We start from the raw sequence: 18,319 nt of genomic DNA on the forward strand, positions 1-18,319 counted from the left end.
TGTGTTTATTTGTTTTCTAATAAAGACTGTAGTCAGGCGAACGTCAGAAATCTTTAACACACACACACACATACACGGCAGTCTCTATCTACAACTTTCTCTCAGGATACTCTACTTCTTCACCATCTCTCCATCTCTCTTTCTCCAGAAATACAAGTAAAAGGGAAAGCTCCAGTGTTCATATTAGCAGATGGCTGCTGAGCCCAACTCCCCCACTGAGTTCCCTGGTGCTCCTGAAGCACTCCATCATGGTAGAGTATAGGGAACCCTGGCGTCACAACAGTCTGTCTGGTGGTGCCATGAGGGAACCTCCACCTCTGATGGGACATGGCCCACAATGCACCTCTCCAGAAGAACTGAGAGAAGGCTCAGAGTCTGTGAAGAATGCAGTTTACTATGCTACACTTTGACTGCTGCTTTAAAGTCAGACAGATCACTCACATTTTTACAAGGCCAACCGCTGTAAGCTAAACGACCAGTGACTTGTACTTGTAATATCAATTTACTGAATAGCTAAAAGCTCTATGTCAGTAACCTTATCAGAAGGCAGTTGGTTGACCTCACCTTAGGGTTCATGCCAAAGCAGGCAGCCAGAGAATCCTGCAGACAGTATCATCCCCTCAGGTTTAAAGACGTTAACAGCATTAGAGGGGGTGAGAGCTGTAACACTATGCCTCTGATCCCCATATCAACGTCTCAGTGTGTCCCAGAGCACCCTGCAGCTATGTGCACACACATCATCCAGGTATGCATGTCCTACATGCCCCAGATGGGGCCCCTCCACTGGGCCTGACACTGACGGAGGGTCCCCTGGCTGGCCCGCCTGTGCTGATTCACGTCAGCAGGGCTCTAAAAACAGGGCCAGAGGGGTGTGGGTTACACCCCGGGTCAGGAGGGCCAGGCTACATCCCGCTGGGGGACCGGAGCTGTTAACCGCAGGGGAATGGAAGTTAAACAGAAATAAAGCCGGGGGTAAGAGAGAGGACAGGAAAGCTATTCTGGATATGTGTCTTGGGGAAGGTGTTACACGTGTTGCGTTTCAGTGTGAATACAGACTCATGTATTCCTCGGTAGTAAGGCACACCCTGGCATTAACGAACTGCAGCATTAACGAAAGCAGCCATAGAGCTGAAACTGTAGCTCATATAATAGATCAATGTCATAAATGAAGAAATGAATGTACTGTACATGGATGAAATGTATGCATTAGTGAAAACATTTTGTGCACGTGTGTAGTATTAATTATATTATTTTGTGCGTGTGTGTGTGTGTGTGTGTGTGTGTGTGTGTGTGTGCGTGCGTGCGTGCGTGTGGTTGACCAATGGAGGGAGTTAACTGCCTCTGCTCTGATATATATAGCTGTGATTCCCCTTGAGTTAGAAGGCAGCAGTACTCTAATATAATGGGTCTATTAACCCCATTGACTGTTGTTCTAAGCTCTTGTGACAGATGCGTGGCCATGTGAGAGGACCAGTGGCCTGAGGGGCTCAGAGGAGAAGACACTGCCAGATAAATGGAGGGAGGGTAAGAGAGAGAATGAGAGAGAGAGAAAAAAAAAACATGGGAGAGACACTGCCAGATAGATGGAGGGAGAGAGAAGGAGAGAATCCAATATCGCTCCCCCCTAGCAAAAATATCGCAGCCTGGAAAGAGAAACTTAAGATGCCTTAGTTTTAGGTCAAATGCTCTCGCTATTTTGGCAATACGTCTCTGAATGTCATGCCAATGAAGCAATCAACTTGAATTGAAGAGAAACAGACAGAAACGAGAAAGGAGAGACCAACCTGTTAACTCACCTTGCCAAATCATTTCTATTCTTCTTCCATTCACACATATAATCTCTTGACACAAATGATCAGTCTCAGTCTTCATCATCGTAATGCAGCCATTACCATTACCATGCCCAGGCCCTCTGAATCTCAGCCACCCACAGCTCAGCTCTGATTACACCAACTCATAATGGCTCTGGACTGTCTGTCTTTCCTATGGCTGACTGCCTGTCCATTTCTCACTCCAGAAGCACGTGGGATATGTGCTGGCTCCACTGTTAGCCACTTTAACACCGCAGGCCTGAGTGAGCCCTAAGGGTGAGGTAGGAGGACGCTAGGCTCGGTGGCAGTGGTGGGTATCTGGTTTCCAGGCCCAATGGTGAGGACAGTGTTCACCCTTTAGAGAACAAATCTTTATTTATCCCATGGGAGATGAGGTCAGGCTCAGGGCCCTGATGATGGGCACACTGTCACAGGTGGTTGTTCTCACACATAGAAATATAATGTCAAAACTCTGGGAATGGGAATGGCTGTTTAGTAATTATCTTTCTATGTTGTCACACACAGTATGGCCAGGCTGACAGGCCTACTGCAGCTTTGGCTGCCACTGTCACATTTCTCTATTGCCAACCTGTTGTGAAATAATAACACATAAGTGGATTACAGTGCTACTTACTGGCTGTCAGAGTGGAGTAACACTACACCCCAACACAAGGCAGCTGTGGAGACAGAGAGAGTGTTGGACCTGGCAGCAAGGCAGCTGTGGAGACAGAGAGAGTGTTGGACCTGGCAGCAAGGCAGCTGAGATGCCTCCTTTCAGGCCCTGATATATTTGCTAGTGATGGTAGGTGGCCCTATCCCTCTCTATCTCTCTCTGTAAACCCTGTATCTCTCCGGGGAGAGAGGAATTGCTAAGAGGCCTTCACCACCACGAACAGTCCAGTTCTGTCAGTCAGCGGTGGGCTTTACCTCTCTAGCCACCCGTGATGCTTCTGTCACTTCTCACTCAGCTCATTCACAGCCTGGGCCCCAGAGACCGACACTGAGACTGAGACAGGACAATAGACCTCCATTACCACAAAGCAGTCTGAGAGATCCCCCTCCCCCACCCACCACAGAGATGTCCTTTCTTACCATTCTCACCATTACTTTAATCTCAGAATCTGCTGGTTGACTTTTACCACAAATGCTTTTTCAATGCCTTAACATGAGCAGTGAGGTGGTCTAGGAGTCTGTCATGTACTGTCAGGTGGTGTGTACATTCAAAGGCATACACTTGGAAAAGGATTCTGAATTTTAACTTGCAACATATACTCTCGACACTAAGTAGATTCAGCTCCGGATTTCCCATGTTGAGTTAACAACTTAAGGTTAAGTACACAATAACATCCTTTCTCCATTTCTGTCTCTCTCACATCTCTGACACACACACACACACAGAAACCCTACCGGTCTACAGGTCCAACTGCCACCTCAGTCGTGTGCTTTGTCCTGCCATATGTCCTCTGTGTGTGGCTCTATTCTCTTATTCTCTGCAGACAGACAGACAGACAGACATACAGACAGAGGCTCCTTCAGCTCCATAGAGTCCCAATGGGGTCAGTTTAAACCCAGCAGGGCAGCTCGTACCACACACAGAACCACCCAGCCCAGCAGGTCATACCACACAGCCACGGGGTGACTGCTGTGTGTCCTTACAGCGGGACAGGGCTACTCTAGTGGGGCAGACGGCTCCCTCACTCTCTTTCTATCTGATGAGACGCTCCAGCATGCAGCAATGAGGGGCATTTAAGCTTGGCACGCCTGTGGTGTCGAGTAACAATCCCCTAGTCCATCTAGTCCCCCCCCCCCCCCCACCCCTTCTACTCCTCCCTCTCTCTATCCTTCTCTCTCTCTCTGAGTGTCTTTATCCAGAGGGGTGTGAGTGAGAGTAATTGACTGGCTGCAATCAGGGGGAGTGACAGCTCTACTCGACACATTGACACCACCTGATTTCTGTGGGAGGGAGATGGAGATGGAAAGAGAGAGACATGCCCCTAGAGAGCCATCAGTCTAGCCCGCTCTGTTTAGAATGGTGGAAGGAAGGAGCTAAAATTGGCAAAAAACACTGCTTCTATATCCTCAACGATTATGACTGGGGCTAAATATATCTTACATATAATATGATGTACAGTTGAAGTCGGAACTTTAGATACACCTCAGCCAAATACATTTAAACTCAGTTTTTCACCATTCCTGGCATTTAATCCTCGTAAAAATATCCTGTTTTAGGTCAGTTTATTTTAAGAATGTGAAATGTCAGAATAATAGTAGTTTATTACAACTTTAATTTCTTTCATCACATTCCCAGTGGGTCAGAAGTTTACACTCAATTAGTATTTGGTAGCATTGCCTTTAAATTGTTTAACATGGGTCAAATGATTTGGGTAGCCTTCTACAAGCTTCCCACAATAAGTTGGGTGAATTTTGGCCCATTCCTCCTGACAGAGCTGGTGTAACTGAGTCAGGTTTGTACGCTTCCTTGCTCGCACACGCTTTTTTAGTTCTATCCACAAATTTGATACAGGATTGAGGTCAGGGCTATGTGATGGCCACTTCAATACCTTGACTTTGTTGTCCTTAAGCCATTTTGCCACAACTTTGGAAGTATGATTGAGGTCATTGTCCATTTGGAAGACCCATTTACAACCACGCTTTAACTTCCTGACTGATGTCTTGAGATGTTTCTTCAATATATACAAATAATTTTCATTCCTCATGATGCCATCTATTTTGTGAAGTGCACCAGTCCCTCCTGCAGCAAAGCACCCCCACAACATGATGCTGCCACCCTTGTGCTTCACGGTTGGGATGGTGTTCTTGGGCTTGCAAGCATCCCCCTTTTTCCTCCAAACATAAAGATGGTCATTATGGCCAAATAGTTCTATTTGTGTTCCATCAGACCAGAGGACATTTCTCCAAAAAGTATTGCATACTATTGTTTGTACAGATGAACGTGGTATCTTCAGGCTTTTGGAAATTGCTCCCAAGGATGAACCAGACTTGTGGAGGTCTACAATTTTTTTCGGAGGTCTTGGCTGATTTCTTTTAATTTTCCTATGATGTCAAGCAAAGAGGCACTGAGTTTGAAGGTAGGCCTTGAAATACATCCACAGGTACACCTCCAATTGACTCAAATGATGTCAATCAGAAGCTTCTAAAGCCATGACATAATTTTCCAAGCTGTTTGAAGGCACAGTCAACTTAGTTTATGTAAACTTCTGACCCATTGGAATTGTGATACAGTAAATTATAAGTGAAATAATCTGTTTGTAAACAATTGTTGGAAAAATGACTTGTCATGCACAAAGTAGATGTCCTAACCGACTTGCCAAAACTATAGTTTGTTAACAAGACATTTGTGGAGTGGTTGAAAACAAGTTTTAATGACTCCAACCTAAGTGTATGTAAACTTCCGACTTCAACTGTAGCACCTTTTCTTAAGAAAACGATTAGGGATGCCAACATTCCTAAAACAGTCCTATGAATGTGTGTGTATTTTATTTGTATTTATTTTGGATCCCCATGACTTCCTGCCAGGGCAGCAGCTACTCTTTTTGGGGTCCAGCAAAATGAAGGCAGTTATATACAATAAAAAACCATGACATTAGATTTCACAACACATTAAGTGTGTGCCCTCAGGCCACTACTCTACCACCAAATACAGTATCTACAACACAAAATGAATGTGTACATGTGTGTATAGTGTGTATGTTATCATGTGTGTGTGTCTCTTCACAGTCCCCGCTGTTCCATAAGGTATATCTAATTTTACTGCTTGCATGAGTTACCTGATGTGGAATAGAGTTCAATGTAGTCATGGCTCTATGTAGTACTGTGCACCTCTCATAGTCTCTTGTGGGCTTGTGGACTGTGAAGAGACCTCTGGTGGCATGTCTTGTGGGGTATGGACTGTGAAGAGACCTCTGGTGGCATGTCTTGTGGGGTATGGACTGTGAAGAGACCTCTGGTGGCATGTCTTGTGGGGTAGGGACTGTGAAGAGACCTCTGGTGGCATGTCTTGTGGGGTATGGACGGGTGTCCAAGCTGTGTGCTAGTCATTTAGACAGCTCGGTGCATCAACATGTCAATACTTCTCACAAATACAAATAGTGACGAAGTCAATCTCTCCTCATTATTAATGTTAGCTCTCCATGTACATTTAAGGGTCTGTGTGTTGTGTGTGTAATGTGCTTTCTCATTAACCCGGGCTCAGGTTTCAGAGTGACTGGATTAACAGCACACCCAGGGTGGAAGAGGGCGAGCACACAAACCGTCGTCCCTCTCCCCTCCCCGCCATTGTGGCCTGCATGGCCCACTGATGTGGCTGTAAATGTATCTACGTATCTATCTATCCACCAGCAGCACCTAAGGGAGGGGGGGAAGCCAAGGAATTGGGCCACCCCAACCTCTCCCTCTCTCTCTCTCTCTCTCCCTAAGCCCGCACAACCATTTCCCCTTTTAAAAATAACACCACAAATTAGCGGCGAGATGGCAGAGGTTGGGTTGGTGGGTGGGTGGGGTTTGATGATGATGAGCTCTGACTGTGTGATTGCTGCCTTCTGAGGCTGGAATGTGGGGCATTAGAAGAAGGGGTTCAGAGGGAGAGGAGATGTGGGGGGGGGGGTTAGACCTGAGCTGTTTATTTGAACAGAGCTGAGCCGCCGCCCAAACAGTCAGCTGCCTCCCTCTTCTCTCAACAAGCCCCTCGGCTTAGAGGGGGGACAACCCAAAATTCCCCCCTCTTGGACTGCGGCGGGCCCTCGGGGTAGAGTTACGTTATGATGGGCCGGCAGAAGAAGGTTGAACAATGCAGCCTCTGTTGCCAGGGCTTCCTTCTCAGTCCTCACAGGGGGTGTGGGGTTCCAAATGGCCCCACTGGGCAGGCGAGCAGTGTCAGGTCTGGCCGGGGGATTCATACATCACAACACTACATGGCAGAGAGAGAAAGGGGCTTCTGGGGTTAACCTCTTCAACCTATGGGGGCGCTATGTCATTATTGGATAAAAAAAACGTGCCCGTTTTAAGCGCAATATTTTGTCACGAAAAGATGCTCGACTATGCATATAATTGGCAGTTTTGGAAAGTAAACACTCTGACGTTTCCAAAACTGCAAAGATATTATCTGTGAGTGCCCCAGAACTGATGCTACAGGCGAAACCAAGATGAAACTTCAAACAGGAAATGAGCAGGATTTTTGACGCTCTGTTTTTCATTGTCTCCTTATATGGCTGTGAAAGCGCCACGAATTAGCCTGCCCTTTCTATCGTTTCTCCAAGTTGTCTGCAGCATTGTGATGTATTTGTAGGCATATCATTGGAAGATTGGCCATAAGAGACTACATTTACCAGGGGTCCGCCCGGTGTCCTTTGTTGAAATTTTTGCGTAATCTCCAAGCTGCTCGCATCCATCCATGTGATTGAGACAGAGAGGAGACATCCAGGAATGATATATCATGAAGAGATATGTGAAAAACACCTTGAGGATTGATTCTAAACAACGTTTACCATGTTTCAGTCGATATTATGGAGTTAATGTGGAAGAAAGTTTGGCGTTTGGATGAATGAATTTTCGTTTTTGTTTTGGTAGCCAAACATGACACAGAAAACAGACCGATTTCTCCTGTACAAATAATCTTTCAGGAAAACTGAACATTTGGTATCTAACTGAGAGTCTCCTCATTGAAAACATCCAAAGTTCTTCAAAGGTAAATGATTTATTGAATGTTTTTGCGAAAATGTTGCCTGCTAATGCTAACGCTAAATGCTAATGATAAATGCTAACGCTAAATGCTAAATGCTAGTTTGCTATGGTTGAGAAGCAGATTTTTGAAAATCTGAGATGACAGTGTTGTTAACAAAAGGCTAAGCTTGAGAGCTAGCATATTGATTTCATTTCATTTGCAATTTTCATGAATAGTTAAAGTTTTTGTTATGGTAATGGTCTTGAAGCTGTAGTCATGATCCCGGATCATGGCTGGCTCGACGCAAGAAGTTAATTGGGGCTCGGGGAAGGGCCTCCGCCTCGCCTCGCTCTCCTCCACTTCACCTACACAGCCCAAGAGAAGCCCCAGAACAGCCCCAAAGAAGTAACAACAGTAAGAGCTAAAACAGACCAGGACCCAACACCGCTGCCACAGCCTGTTTGCTTTCCCTTTGAAAATGCCTCAAAAAAAGGCCCTTCTAAGATGTCGGCTTTACACAAAAACTTGACACATGGAATAAAGTGGGAACTCTAAAACCACAAAATCAAATAGTTCCTGCTAGGAACGGACTGAACCAAGTGGAGTAATCTTTAACAGATGGCGACAATCCGGAGGATGTTGATGTGCTTCAGAAGGCTTATAAAAGCCTGGCCAGAGACAGAGAGTGAGAACCAATGGGCCTGCATGGTGATCAAATTGAACATTTCACAGTTCATTAGGCTTTGCTTATATCAAATGCACATGCTCAACTTTATTTTTCAATATATACACTGAGTGTACAAAACATTAGGAATACCTTCCCTTTTGCTCTCAGGGCATGGACTCTACAAGGTGTCGAAAGCATTCCACAGGGATGCTGGCCCAGGTTGACTCCAATGCTGCCCACAGTTGTATCAAGTTGGCTGGATGTCCTTTGGATGGTGGACCATTCTTCATACACACGGGAAACTGTTGAGCGTGAAAAACCCAGCAGCGGTGCAGTTCTTGACACACTAAAACCGGTGCCCCTGGCACCTACACCCATACCCCGTTCAAAGGCACTTTTGTCTTGCCCATTCACCCTCTGAATGGCACACATACACAATCCATGTCTCAATTGTCTCAAGTCTTAAAAACCCTTCTTTAATAAACTGTCTCCTCCCCTACACCTACACTGATTTAAGTGACATCAATAAGGGATCATAGCTCTCACCTGGATTCACCTGGTCAGTTTATGCCATGGAAAGAGCAGGTGTCCTTAATGTTTTGTAAACTCAGTGTATTTAACTAAATTTACACACACACAAGCATAACCCACCACAAATGAAGCATGTCCTCTATGCCCTCTCTATGCCGACATCTCTCTCTTGCCCTGTGTAATGGTACACCAACAGCAGAGGGCGATATTGCACTGGCCATTGAGACTAGGCCTAGGCAGCTACATCACTCACTATTATATCAGCCTAGCTCCACTCCCAACTCTTCAGCCATACTAATCTGGTGCGTCTTAATGAACCAACACGGGACAAATGACAGCCAGACTGTGGTGGCTGGGGTAGTATCATAGGAAGTGTACTGGAAACACATGTAGGCCTATTTGGGTCAGGTTTGAGCTGCTAACTAACAGCACTCTGTAGTCAGGTCTAATACACCTGACCCTTGGGGTGTTGGTTTGAACCCTGCATATTTATGAGGAGAGAAAAGAGAGAGTCAAAAAAAGATAACCTCTTCTCTTGGGGAGCAATTAAAGCCTTGCATTCATCAACCCGGGCCAGATTCCTCCTTCCTCTCTCTCTCTCTCTCTCTCTCTCTCTCTCTCTCTCTCTCTCTCTCTCTCTCTCTCTCTCTCTCTCTCTCTCTCTCTCTCTCTCTCTCTCTCTCTCTCCCTCTCTCACACCAGCCTGGGCACCAGCTGTGTGTGCCTTCAACTTTATCCTCCATCTCCAGAGTTCAGTGTTTACAGTTTCAGTCCGTAACCCTGCCCCCCCTCTGGGACCACAGTGGTGGAGAGGAGAGGGGCGGAGATGGGGTATACCACCCATGTGCTGTGCTTCCCCTTCAGACTGTTCACACCGGGTCCCCCTACTGAAAAAGAACCCTCCATCTCAGAGCCCAGACGGTTGTGTGTAGGACAACATTGCCTGGTTTTCACTTCCTTTAGGTTGGTCTAAGCAGACTGGAGATCCCATGTCACTATGGGGACTAGGGGTATTGCCATCAGGTCTAATGTACCTCACACAGGAAACTGCTTCCATATGAAGGAAACCAGGCTGGCCAGACACACCAAAAAAAGCAAATGGTGTTTCTGTTTCTCTAAACTTCACACAGACTCCCTATGGAACTCTCAGTACAATACAGCACTGATACATTTAGTAACAGATTTACAGTGGGCCTACCCTCCCAACATCACAGTAATCAGTAGCAGAGCTCCAATACTGCTTCACACAACCCAGAGCACCACCGCCATCACGGCTGCTGCCCTCAGGGTGAACCTCTTGACAGTAAAACAGTAATCTAGCAGTAATCACAACCAGGGAATCTAATCCTGTGTGTTAATCCCATCATGTCGAAGGATTTCATTCTGCCAGGCTGAAGCCGCATGTCTGTGAGCTCCAAGTAGCGTCCAGTCATCACATGTTTCCACATCTGCCTTAGAGTGATATAAAATAGCAGTGGTTAAGTTTCTTTGAAAGGGAGAAATATAGAATAAGACTAACAGAAGGATATAGGCGGTTGAGGAGACAGGAGCGTCTAGTCTGCCTCTGGCCTTGGCTGGTGTTGGTAAACAAATCCATCCATGCATTGACATGGTAACGAGGGTGGACTAGTCTCCTGACACACATACACAACTTGGCCACCATGGGGCCTCATTAGTGTACGGACACACACACATACACACATGCACGCACACACACACATACCTTGCTAATGCCTACCACAGGGACCACTGACTGACACAGGCATCATTTATGGTGTGTTATCGTGCTAGGGGAATAAGCTGCTCTGGCCCTTAATACAACATGATTTGGAAGAAGAGTGGTTAATGTAACATCAGATCACTGGATGGATGCTGACCTGTTTGAGGGGGTGACTGGGTTTCCCCTGTGACTGACAGTGTGGGTTTTCTGGATTCATCATCTCCACCAATCAGCAGCCTCCATCACACAAACCTCACTGACACACAAACTCTGGAGATGGCTCGTTTGAATGACCCAATAAATGTTAATAGAGATTCTATTTTTTGAATAACCATGTATTTCACATACATTTCCCATGTATTTCCATCCCCTACAATTACTGTATATGATTGTTTTGATCACATGGACTGGGATATGTTCCGGGTTGCCTCTCAGTATAACATTGACACATACACTGACACGGTGACTGAGTTCACCGGGACGTGTATAGGGGATGTTGTTTTCATTATGACGATCAAAAAAACAAAAGGATAGATGGCAGCATTCGCAAAAACCTGAAAGCGCAAACCATCGCATTTAACCACGGAAAGGTGACTGGGAATATGGTTGAATACAAACAGTCCAGTTATGCCCTCTGTAAGGCAATCAAACAGGCAACACGTCAGTACAGGGATAAAGTGGAGTTGCCATTCAATGGCTCAGACACGAGACGTATGTGGCAGGGACTCCAGATAATCACCGATTAGAAATGGAAAACAAGCCACATCGCGGACACTGATGTCTTGCTCCTGGACAAGCTAAACACCTTCTACGTCTGCTTTGAGGATAACACAGTGCCACCGACACGGGTCGCTCCCGAGGACTGTATACTCTCGTTCTCTGTGGTCGACGTCAGTAATACATTTAGGAGTGTTAACGATCCCAAGGCTGCCGGCTCAGGCAGCATCCCTAGCCCTGACCTCAGAGCATGCGCAGACCAGCTGGCTGGAGTGTTTACGGACATTTTCAATCTTTCCCTATCACAGTCAGCTGTCCCCACTTGCTTCAATATGTCCACTATTATTCCTGTACCCAAAAAGTGAATGTAACTGAACTAAATGACTATAGCCCCGTAGCACTCACTTGTCATCATGAAGTGCTTTGAGAGGCTAGTTAAGGATCATATCACCTCTACCTTACCTGACACCCTAGACCCATTGCAATTTAAATACCGCCCCAAAAGTTCCACTGACTATGCAATCGCCATAGCACTGCACACTGCCGTATCCCATATGGACAAGAGGAATACCTATGTAGGAATGCTGTTAATTGATTACAGCTCAGCCTTCAACAACATAGTACTCTCCAAGCTCAACATTAAGCTCGGGCCCCTGTGTCTGAACCCCGCCTTGTGCAACTGGGTCCTGGACTTCCTGACGAGCCGCTCCCAGGTGGTGAAGGTAGGCAACAACACCTCCACTACGCTGATCCACAACACAGGGGCGTGCTCAGCCCCGTCGTGTACTCCCTGTTCACCCACGACCGCATGTCCACGCAAGCCTCGTTTTCAATCATCAAGTTTGCAGATGACACAACAGTTGTAGGCCTGATTACCAACAATGACGAGACAGTCTACAGGGAGGAGGTGAGAGCCTTGGCGGAGTAGTCCAGGAAAATAACCTCTCCCTCAACGTCAACAAAACAAAGGAGCTGTTCGTGAACTTCAGGAGGCAGCAGTGGGATTACGCCCCCATCCACATTGACGGTCCGCAGTGGAGAAGGTGAAAAGCTTCAAGTTCCTCGGCGTACACATCCCTGACAATCTTAAATGGTCCACACACACAGACAGTGTGGTGAAGAAGGCACAACAGCGGAGGCTGAATAAATTTGGATTGGCCCCTAAGACCCTCAAAAACTTTTACAGATGCATCTTGTCGGGCTATATCACTGCACCGTCCGCAACCACAGGGCTCTCCAGGGGGTGGTGTGGTCAGCCCAACACATCACTGGGGCACACTCCCTACCCTCCAGGACATCTACAGCACCCGGGGTCACAGGAAGGCCACGAAGATCATCAAAGACCTCAGCCACCGAGCCACGGCATGTGCACCCCGCTATCTTCCAGAAGGCGAGGCCAGGTCAGGTGCATCAAAAGAGAAGGTGATTCACTCAATCCAACCAGGAGACTGGGTGTGGACCCAGTCCCTGAGGAGAATAGACGGGAAGCAGCCCCATTGGGAAGGCCCATACCAGGTTCTGTTAAACCACCGCCTTTGCCATTAGAAGAGCTGAGAGAGTCACTTGGGTCCACATTAGCCACTGCAAGAAGGTATGTACACATATAGGCACCGTTGATCACACACAGAGTTAGGAGAAGAACCGAGTACCAACTTGGTCCGGGGGTTACCTCCTTAACGAAAATTCCCTATCCCGACCGTTCATCACTGTGGGTGCTCCTAGAAGTGTGAGTATGGGGTGGTACCTAGCAGACCGACTAAGGGCAGGAGAGGGTTGGTGGTTTTTGGGAAGAGTAGGGGCTCTGAGCTGCATCCTAGTCTTGGAAACCTCTCTAAAACATCCAGATCCACCACCTTGCCGGTACTAATTATAGGACGCCATTGTCTTTGATAAGAAGTCAAATATAAACTATATAACATACTGATGAGTGACTTACAGAATAAGGAGTCACAGAAGATCAAGATGTAGGATTTAAGGTAAACATTAAACAATTCCCTAGGAAAGCAAATAACTTTACAGGGATTGGGTTGGCCAGATTTAAGTACTCGGCCAACCCACCTCAGTTCACAGTACCAGTGTTATAGATACAAGAATGGCACTGAGAACTTAGAGGATTTTAATGTCTGAAAGGTAATCGTTAATGTGACTGACTTAGGTTTGGAAGTACAGGAGAAGATTCTTAACCTCACAGCACCTATAACTGATGTAGGGTGGGCTCGTACCAGCAAAGGACGCATACGACAGAATAAATACAAATGTGGATTAGATTAATGACCTCTATTATAATCAACAGAGATTTGTGAATGATACTGGGGATGCAGTAAAGGGGTTCTCTGACCAATTATCTACCACCTCCCTCATGACCTGGTAAAATAGACTGACTCTTGATATGTTCATTGGCAGAAAAGGGCGGGGTAGGTAGAATGATTGGGGTTCATTGCTATACGTTTATTTTTTAATAACACAGCTCCAGACGGATCAGTGACCAAGGCCCTGGCTGGTTTAACCACATTAGCTCACGAATTAGCAGAGAACTCTGGGGTGGATAATTCTCTAACAAATTGGTTGGACAGTATGTTTGGGAAATGGAAAAATGTCATAATCACTGTGTTGTGGGCAACTTTCACCTGTATGAATGTTTTGGTTCTGTGTGGATGCTGTTTGGTCCCATGTGTGAGAGTGTTGATCACCAGGACTCTGGAGAGGTCAATGACACAACAGATGGTGAGGTAAGGACCGATTCCAAGCTCCGACTGGTGGGATGACGAGAGCTCCAGGCCTAAGAGAAGGCTTTGTTTCTTTTAACTACGAGGAGCCAATGTGGGACAATTTCTAATGTTTAGACTGTTTTTTTAGGAAGATTGTAATAAACATCCTAACAGGAAGAGTTATAATTGGATAGGCATAGAACAGTCATTGATGAATATCGAATGTACATACATGTATTGGTTTGGATTATGTTTCCATATAGTGTTTGATGTCTCAGTGTGTATTATTTAGTCATTAAGGGTGGATTGATAATGGAATTTCTATGTTTAAATGAATGATTAGAATGTTCCACCCTGAAACCATATAACTGTATGAAATTGATTAAAATCATAAAATTATTATTAATGATGTGTGTAGTTTTAGTCAGTAAGGGTATAATTAATGATGTGTGTAGTTTTAGTCAGAATTAGGGTAAAACAATATATCTGTACAATATATCTTTATAGTATCTTAAACACATACTGTCTGAGCAAAATTCGGTGCTGACCTGGTGAGGCTGGGAGATTTGGGAGAGGGCAGGGAGTACTTCTCACGGTCCCCCTAATCTTGGGGGAGGACAGGGAGTAATTCTCACAGTCTCCCTAATCTTGGGGGAGGACAGGGAGTGCTTCTCACGGTCTCCCTAATCTTGGGGGAGGACAGGGAGTGCTTCTCACAGTCCCCCTAATCTTGGGGGAGGACAGGGAGTACTTCTCATGGTCTCCCTAATCTTGGGGGAGGACAGGGAGTGCTTCTCACGGTCCCCCTAATCTTGGGGGAGGACAGGGAGTGCTTCTCACCGTCTCCCTAATCTTTGTCGGCTGGGTAGTGATACAGTATGTGCGTAGGATACCTACTGTTTGTGTGTGAAGGTATGTGCGTAAGGAGCCTGTATAAAATGGATGGTTTTGTACAAACGGACTAGGATGTCCTCATGAATAAACATTTTGGCTATTGTAGCTGGGCCTCTGTCTGTTTCATTCAACCATAATCTTACAAATTGGTCACTTTAATAATGTTTACATGTAATTTTACCCATTTCATATGTATATAATGTATTCTAGTCAAGGCCATCATATTAAACTATTTCTGTACATATACTATTCCACCCTACATATTCTTCAGATATACTACATATTCTATCCACAGTCAAAAGTTTGGACACATCTACTCATTTACTTAGTTTGATACTATTTTCTACATTGTGGAATAAAAGTGAAGACATCAAAACTATGAAATAACACAATGGAATCATGCAGTAACCAAAAAAGTGTTAAACAAATCAACATTTATTTTAGATTTTAGATTCTTCAAACACTCGGACAGCTACACTCGCTCGTCCATGGTTTCTCCCTTGTCTCTGAAGAACCCCGGAAGTCCCCAACGCCTGCATTCCCGAGAGAATCTGAAATCCCCCGAGCTCCCTTCAAGGATCATCGGGGACTCTTCTACTCCTGTGCCCATGCAACTGGGCAGGGCTAGATTGTCTCCTAGTGAATGTTTACGCAGGCTGAGCTCCAACATTTACATTTACATTTACATTTAAGTCATTTAGCAGACGCTCTTATCCAGAGCGACTTACAAATTGGTGCGTTCACCTTATGACATCCAGTGGAGCAGCCACTTTACAATAGTGCATCTAAATCTTTTAAGGGCGCCGGGGGGGGGGGGGTGAGAAGGATTACTTTATCCTATCCTAGGTATTCCTTAAAGAGGTGGGGTTTCAGGTGTCTCCGGAAGGTGGTGATTGACTCCGCTGTCCTGGCGTCGTGAGGGAGTTTGTTCCACCATTGGGGGACCAGAGCAGCGAACAGTTTTGACTGGGCTGAGCGGGAACTGTACTTCCTCAGTGGTAGGGAGGCGAGCAGGCCAGAGGTGGATGAACGCAGTGCCCTTGTTTGGGTGTAGGGCCTGATCAGAGCCTGGAGGTACTGAGGTCTCTTTATGTAGTGTTGTCTCTTTATGTAGTGTTGTCTCTTTATGTGTTTTGTCTCTTTATGTAGTGTAGTCTATTTATGTAGTGTAGTCTCTTTATGTAGTGTAGTCTGTGTTGTGTTGTCTCTTTATGTAGTGTTGTCTCTTTATGTAGTGTTGTCTCTTTATGTAGTGTTGTCTCTATGTTGTGTAGTGTTGTCTCTTTATGTAGTGTAGTCTCTTTATGTAGTGTAGTCTCTTTATGTAGTGTAGTCTATGTAGTGTTGTCTCTTTATGTAGTGTAGTGTTGTCTCTTTATGTTGTGTTGTCTCTTTATGTAGTGTTGTCTCTTTATAAATGTAGTGTTGTCTCTTTATGTAGTGTTGTCTCTTTATGTAGTGTTGTCTCTTTATGTAGTGTAGTCTCTTTATGTAGTGTAGTGTTGTCTCTTTATGTAGTGTTGTCTCTATGTAGTGTTGTCTCTTTATGTAGTGTAGTGGTCTCTTTATGTTGTGTTGTCTCTTTATGTTGTGTTGTCTTGTCTCTATCTAGTGTTGTCTCTATGTAGTGTTGTCTCTATGTAGTGTTGTCTCTATGTAGTGTTGTGATGTCTCTTTATGTAGTGTTGTGTTGTCTCTTTATGTAGTGTTGTCTCTATGTAGTGTTGTCTCTTTATGTAGTGTTGTGATGTCTCTTTATGTAGTGTTGTGTTGTCTCTTTATGTAGTGTTGTCTCTATGTAGTGTTGTCTCTCTATGTAGTGTTGTGATGTCTCTTTATGTAGTGTTGTGTTGTCTCTTTATGTAGTGTTGTCTCTATGTAGTGTTGTCTCTTTATATAGTGTTGTCTCTTTATGTAGTGTAGTCTCTTTATGTAGTGTTGTGTTGTCTCTTTATGTAATGTTGTCTCTTTATGTAGTGTTGTCTCTCTATGTAGTGTTGTGTTCTCTTTATGTAGTGTTGTCTCTTTATGTAGTGTTGTCACAGTTGTCTGTATTGGTGTACTAGAGGATATTACATAGCCACCTGTCCCGTAAAAGACCAGTCAGTAGGTACGGGTAAGCTGGTGGGCCATACAGGGAGTCTCCAAACATAGTCTCCGATCAGGGTCGTCCAGGTTCTGGAAGGCATTCTGCACCCTCATTGGGGCATCGGCCAGCCTGTCCTCTGGGTTTCATCCCCAGTCTAACGGGCAATCAGAGCGAGCCAATCAGGACCTGGAGACTACTTTTCGCTGCCTCATCTCTGCCAACCCCATCACCTGGAGCCAACAACTTGTGTGGGTGGAGTACGCCATTATATCAGAGTATAATGTTCTAAATCCATTATAGTATCCATATCACAAACTATCTACAAACTCTAGAATCACAGTTTACTCTGTTCATGTCCAAAGTCCACACTCACTTACGAAGCCAAGCCTAACATCAGCACCAATGTCCTTGTAACCAAACTACTGTACACCAGTTGAGTAGAGAGCTTGGCAATTGGGGGGGAACAGAGACTAAGGGGGATATAGAGAAATGCTGGCTTCTCTTCAATCCCACCACACTTACCATCCACGCAAACATCTCCCAGGGGCGGACAGACAGGGGAGGACTGAAGGGTTTTAACTCTGATCACTGAAGTGTGGCCCTTTCAAATGTTTGTGTTTGAGAAGGTAGCCTTTAATTTGGCCTGCAATGGGTTTCAGGCTCTCTGGTTTAGCCAGAGAACAAACCCTCAATGACCTCTTTGTGTCAGGAGAGGTAGAGGACGAGGGATTAGGGAAGGAGAAGTGTCAGACTGGAACGCTGTGTGTGTTTCTATACACCAACTCCCCCAGACCCAGGAACTGCTCTACCATTGAGGTCATGACAGGTGCAGCACATTCATTACACTAGGGTACAAAGCCTGCCGTACATGGGGAAATAGTACACTACTGTTCATTTCACTGCTTCATATTAGTATAAATATAGATATAGTGGTAGAGGATTAATATCCCATTGCTCATATGATTATAACAGGGCTTATAAGATTATAACAAGTTTGTTATTATGAACACATTTTATTTATACCCGTTATTTTGGAAGTAAAACAGAAAGAACAGTGATATTGTCAACATCTCTTCCTGTCTGTCTCTCTCTCACTGCACACACACCCAGCCAATGCATCACTCTATAGGCTGAGAGAGAGAGAGAGAGAGAGAGAGAGAGAGAGAGAGAGAGAGAGAGAGAGAGAGAGAGAGAGAGAGAGAGAGAGAGAGAGAGAGAGAGAGAGAGAGAGAGAGAGAGAGACAGAGAGAGAGAGAGACAGAGACAGAGATACAGACAGAGAGAGAGAGAGAGACAGAGATACAGAGAGAGAGAGAGAGAGAGAGAGAGAGAGGGAGAGAGAGAGAGAGAGAAAGAAAGAAGGAGGGTAGCCATTGTCTGCAGCAGTAAATCAGCCACTAGTGATTTGTTAACCTTTGTGTGGCCATATGTCAGCAGATGAGGCATGGTTGGAGTGGCTCCTTTCATGGCCCTGAATTATAGCCTCTCTTTACCCTGCAGCC

General features: G+C 45.4%; 1 protein-coding gene across 12 annotated transcripts in view; it reads right to left on the bottom strand.

The window, feature by feature from the left end:
• LOC124010501 (autism susceptibility gene 2 protein-like) overlaps nt 1-18,319 on the bottom strand; it is a 511,152-nt gene that overhangs the window by 22,561 nt on the left and 470,272 nt on the right. Inside the window, exon 1 of one of the 12 annotated variants that reach the window (XM_046323092.1) lies at nt 1,797-1,924. The exons of the other annotated variants lie outside the window; for them this stretch is intronic. Coding sequence (XP_046179048.1) covers nt 1,797-1,875 — 79 coding nt within the window. The 5' untranslated portion in view covers nt 1,876-1,924. Of the gene's footprint in view, nt 1-1,796; nt 1,925-18,319 lie in introns of those variants that run through there. 12 annotated transcript variants of the gene reach the window in all.

Source organism: Oncorhynchus gorbuscha, linkage group LG02, assembly GCF_021184085.1.
Source record: "Oncorhynchus gorbuscha isolate QuinsamMale2020 ecotype Even-year linkage group LG02, OgorEven_v1.0, whole genome shotgun sequence".
NCBI classification, from domain to species: Eukaryota; Metazoa; Chordata; class Actinopteri; order Salmoniformes; family Salmonidae; genus Oncorhynchus; species Oncorhynchus gorbuscha.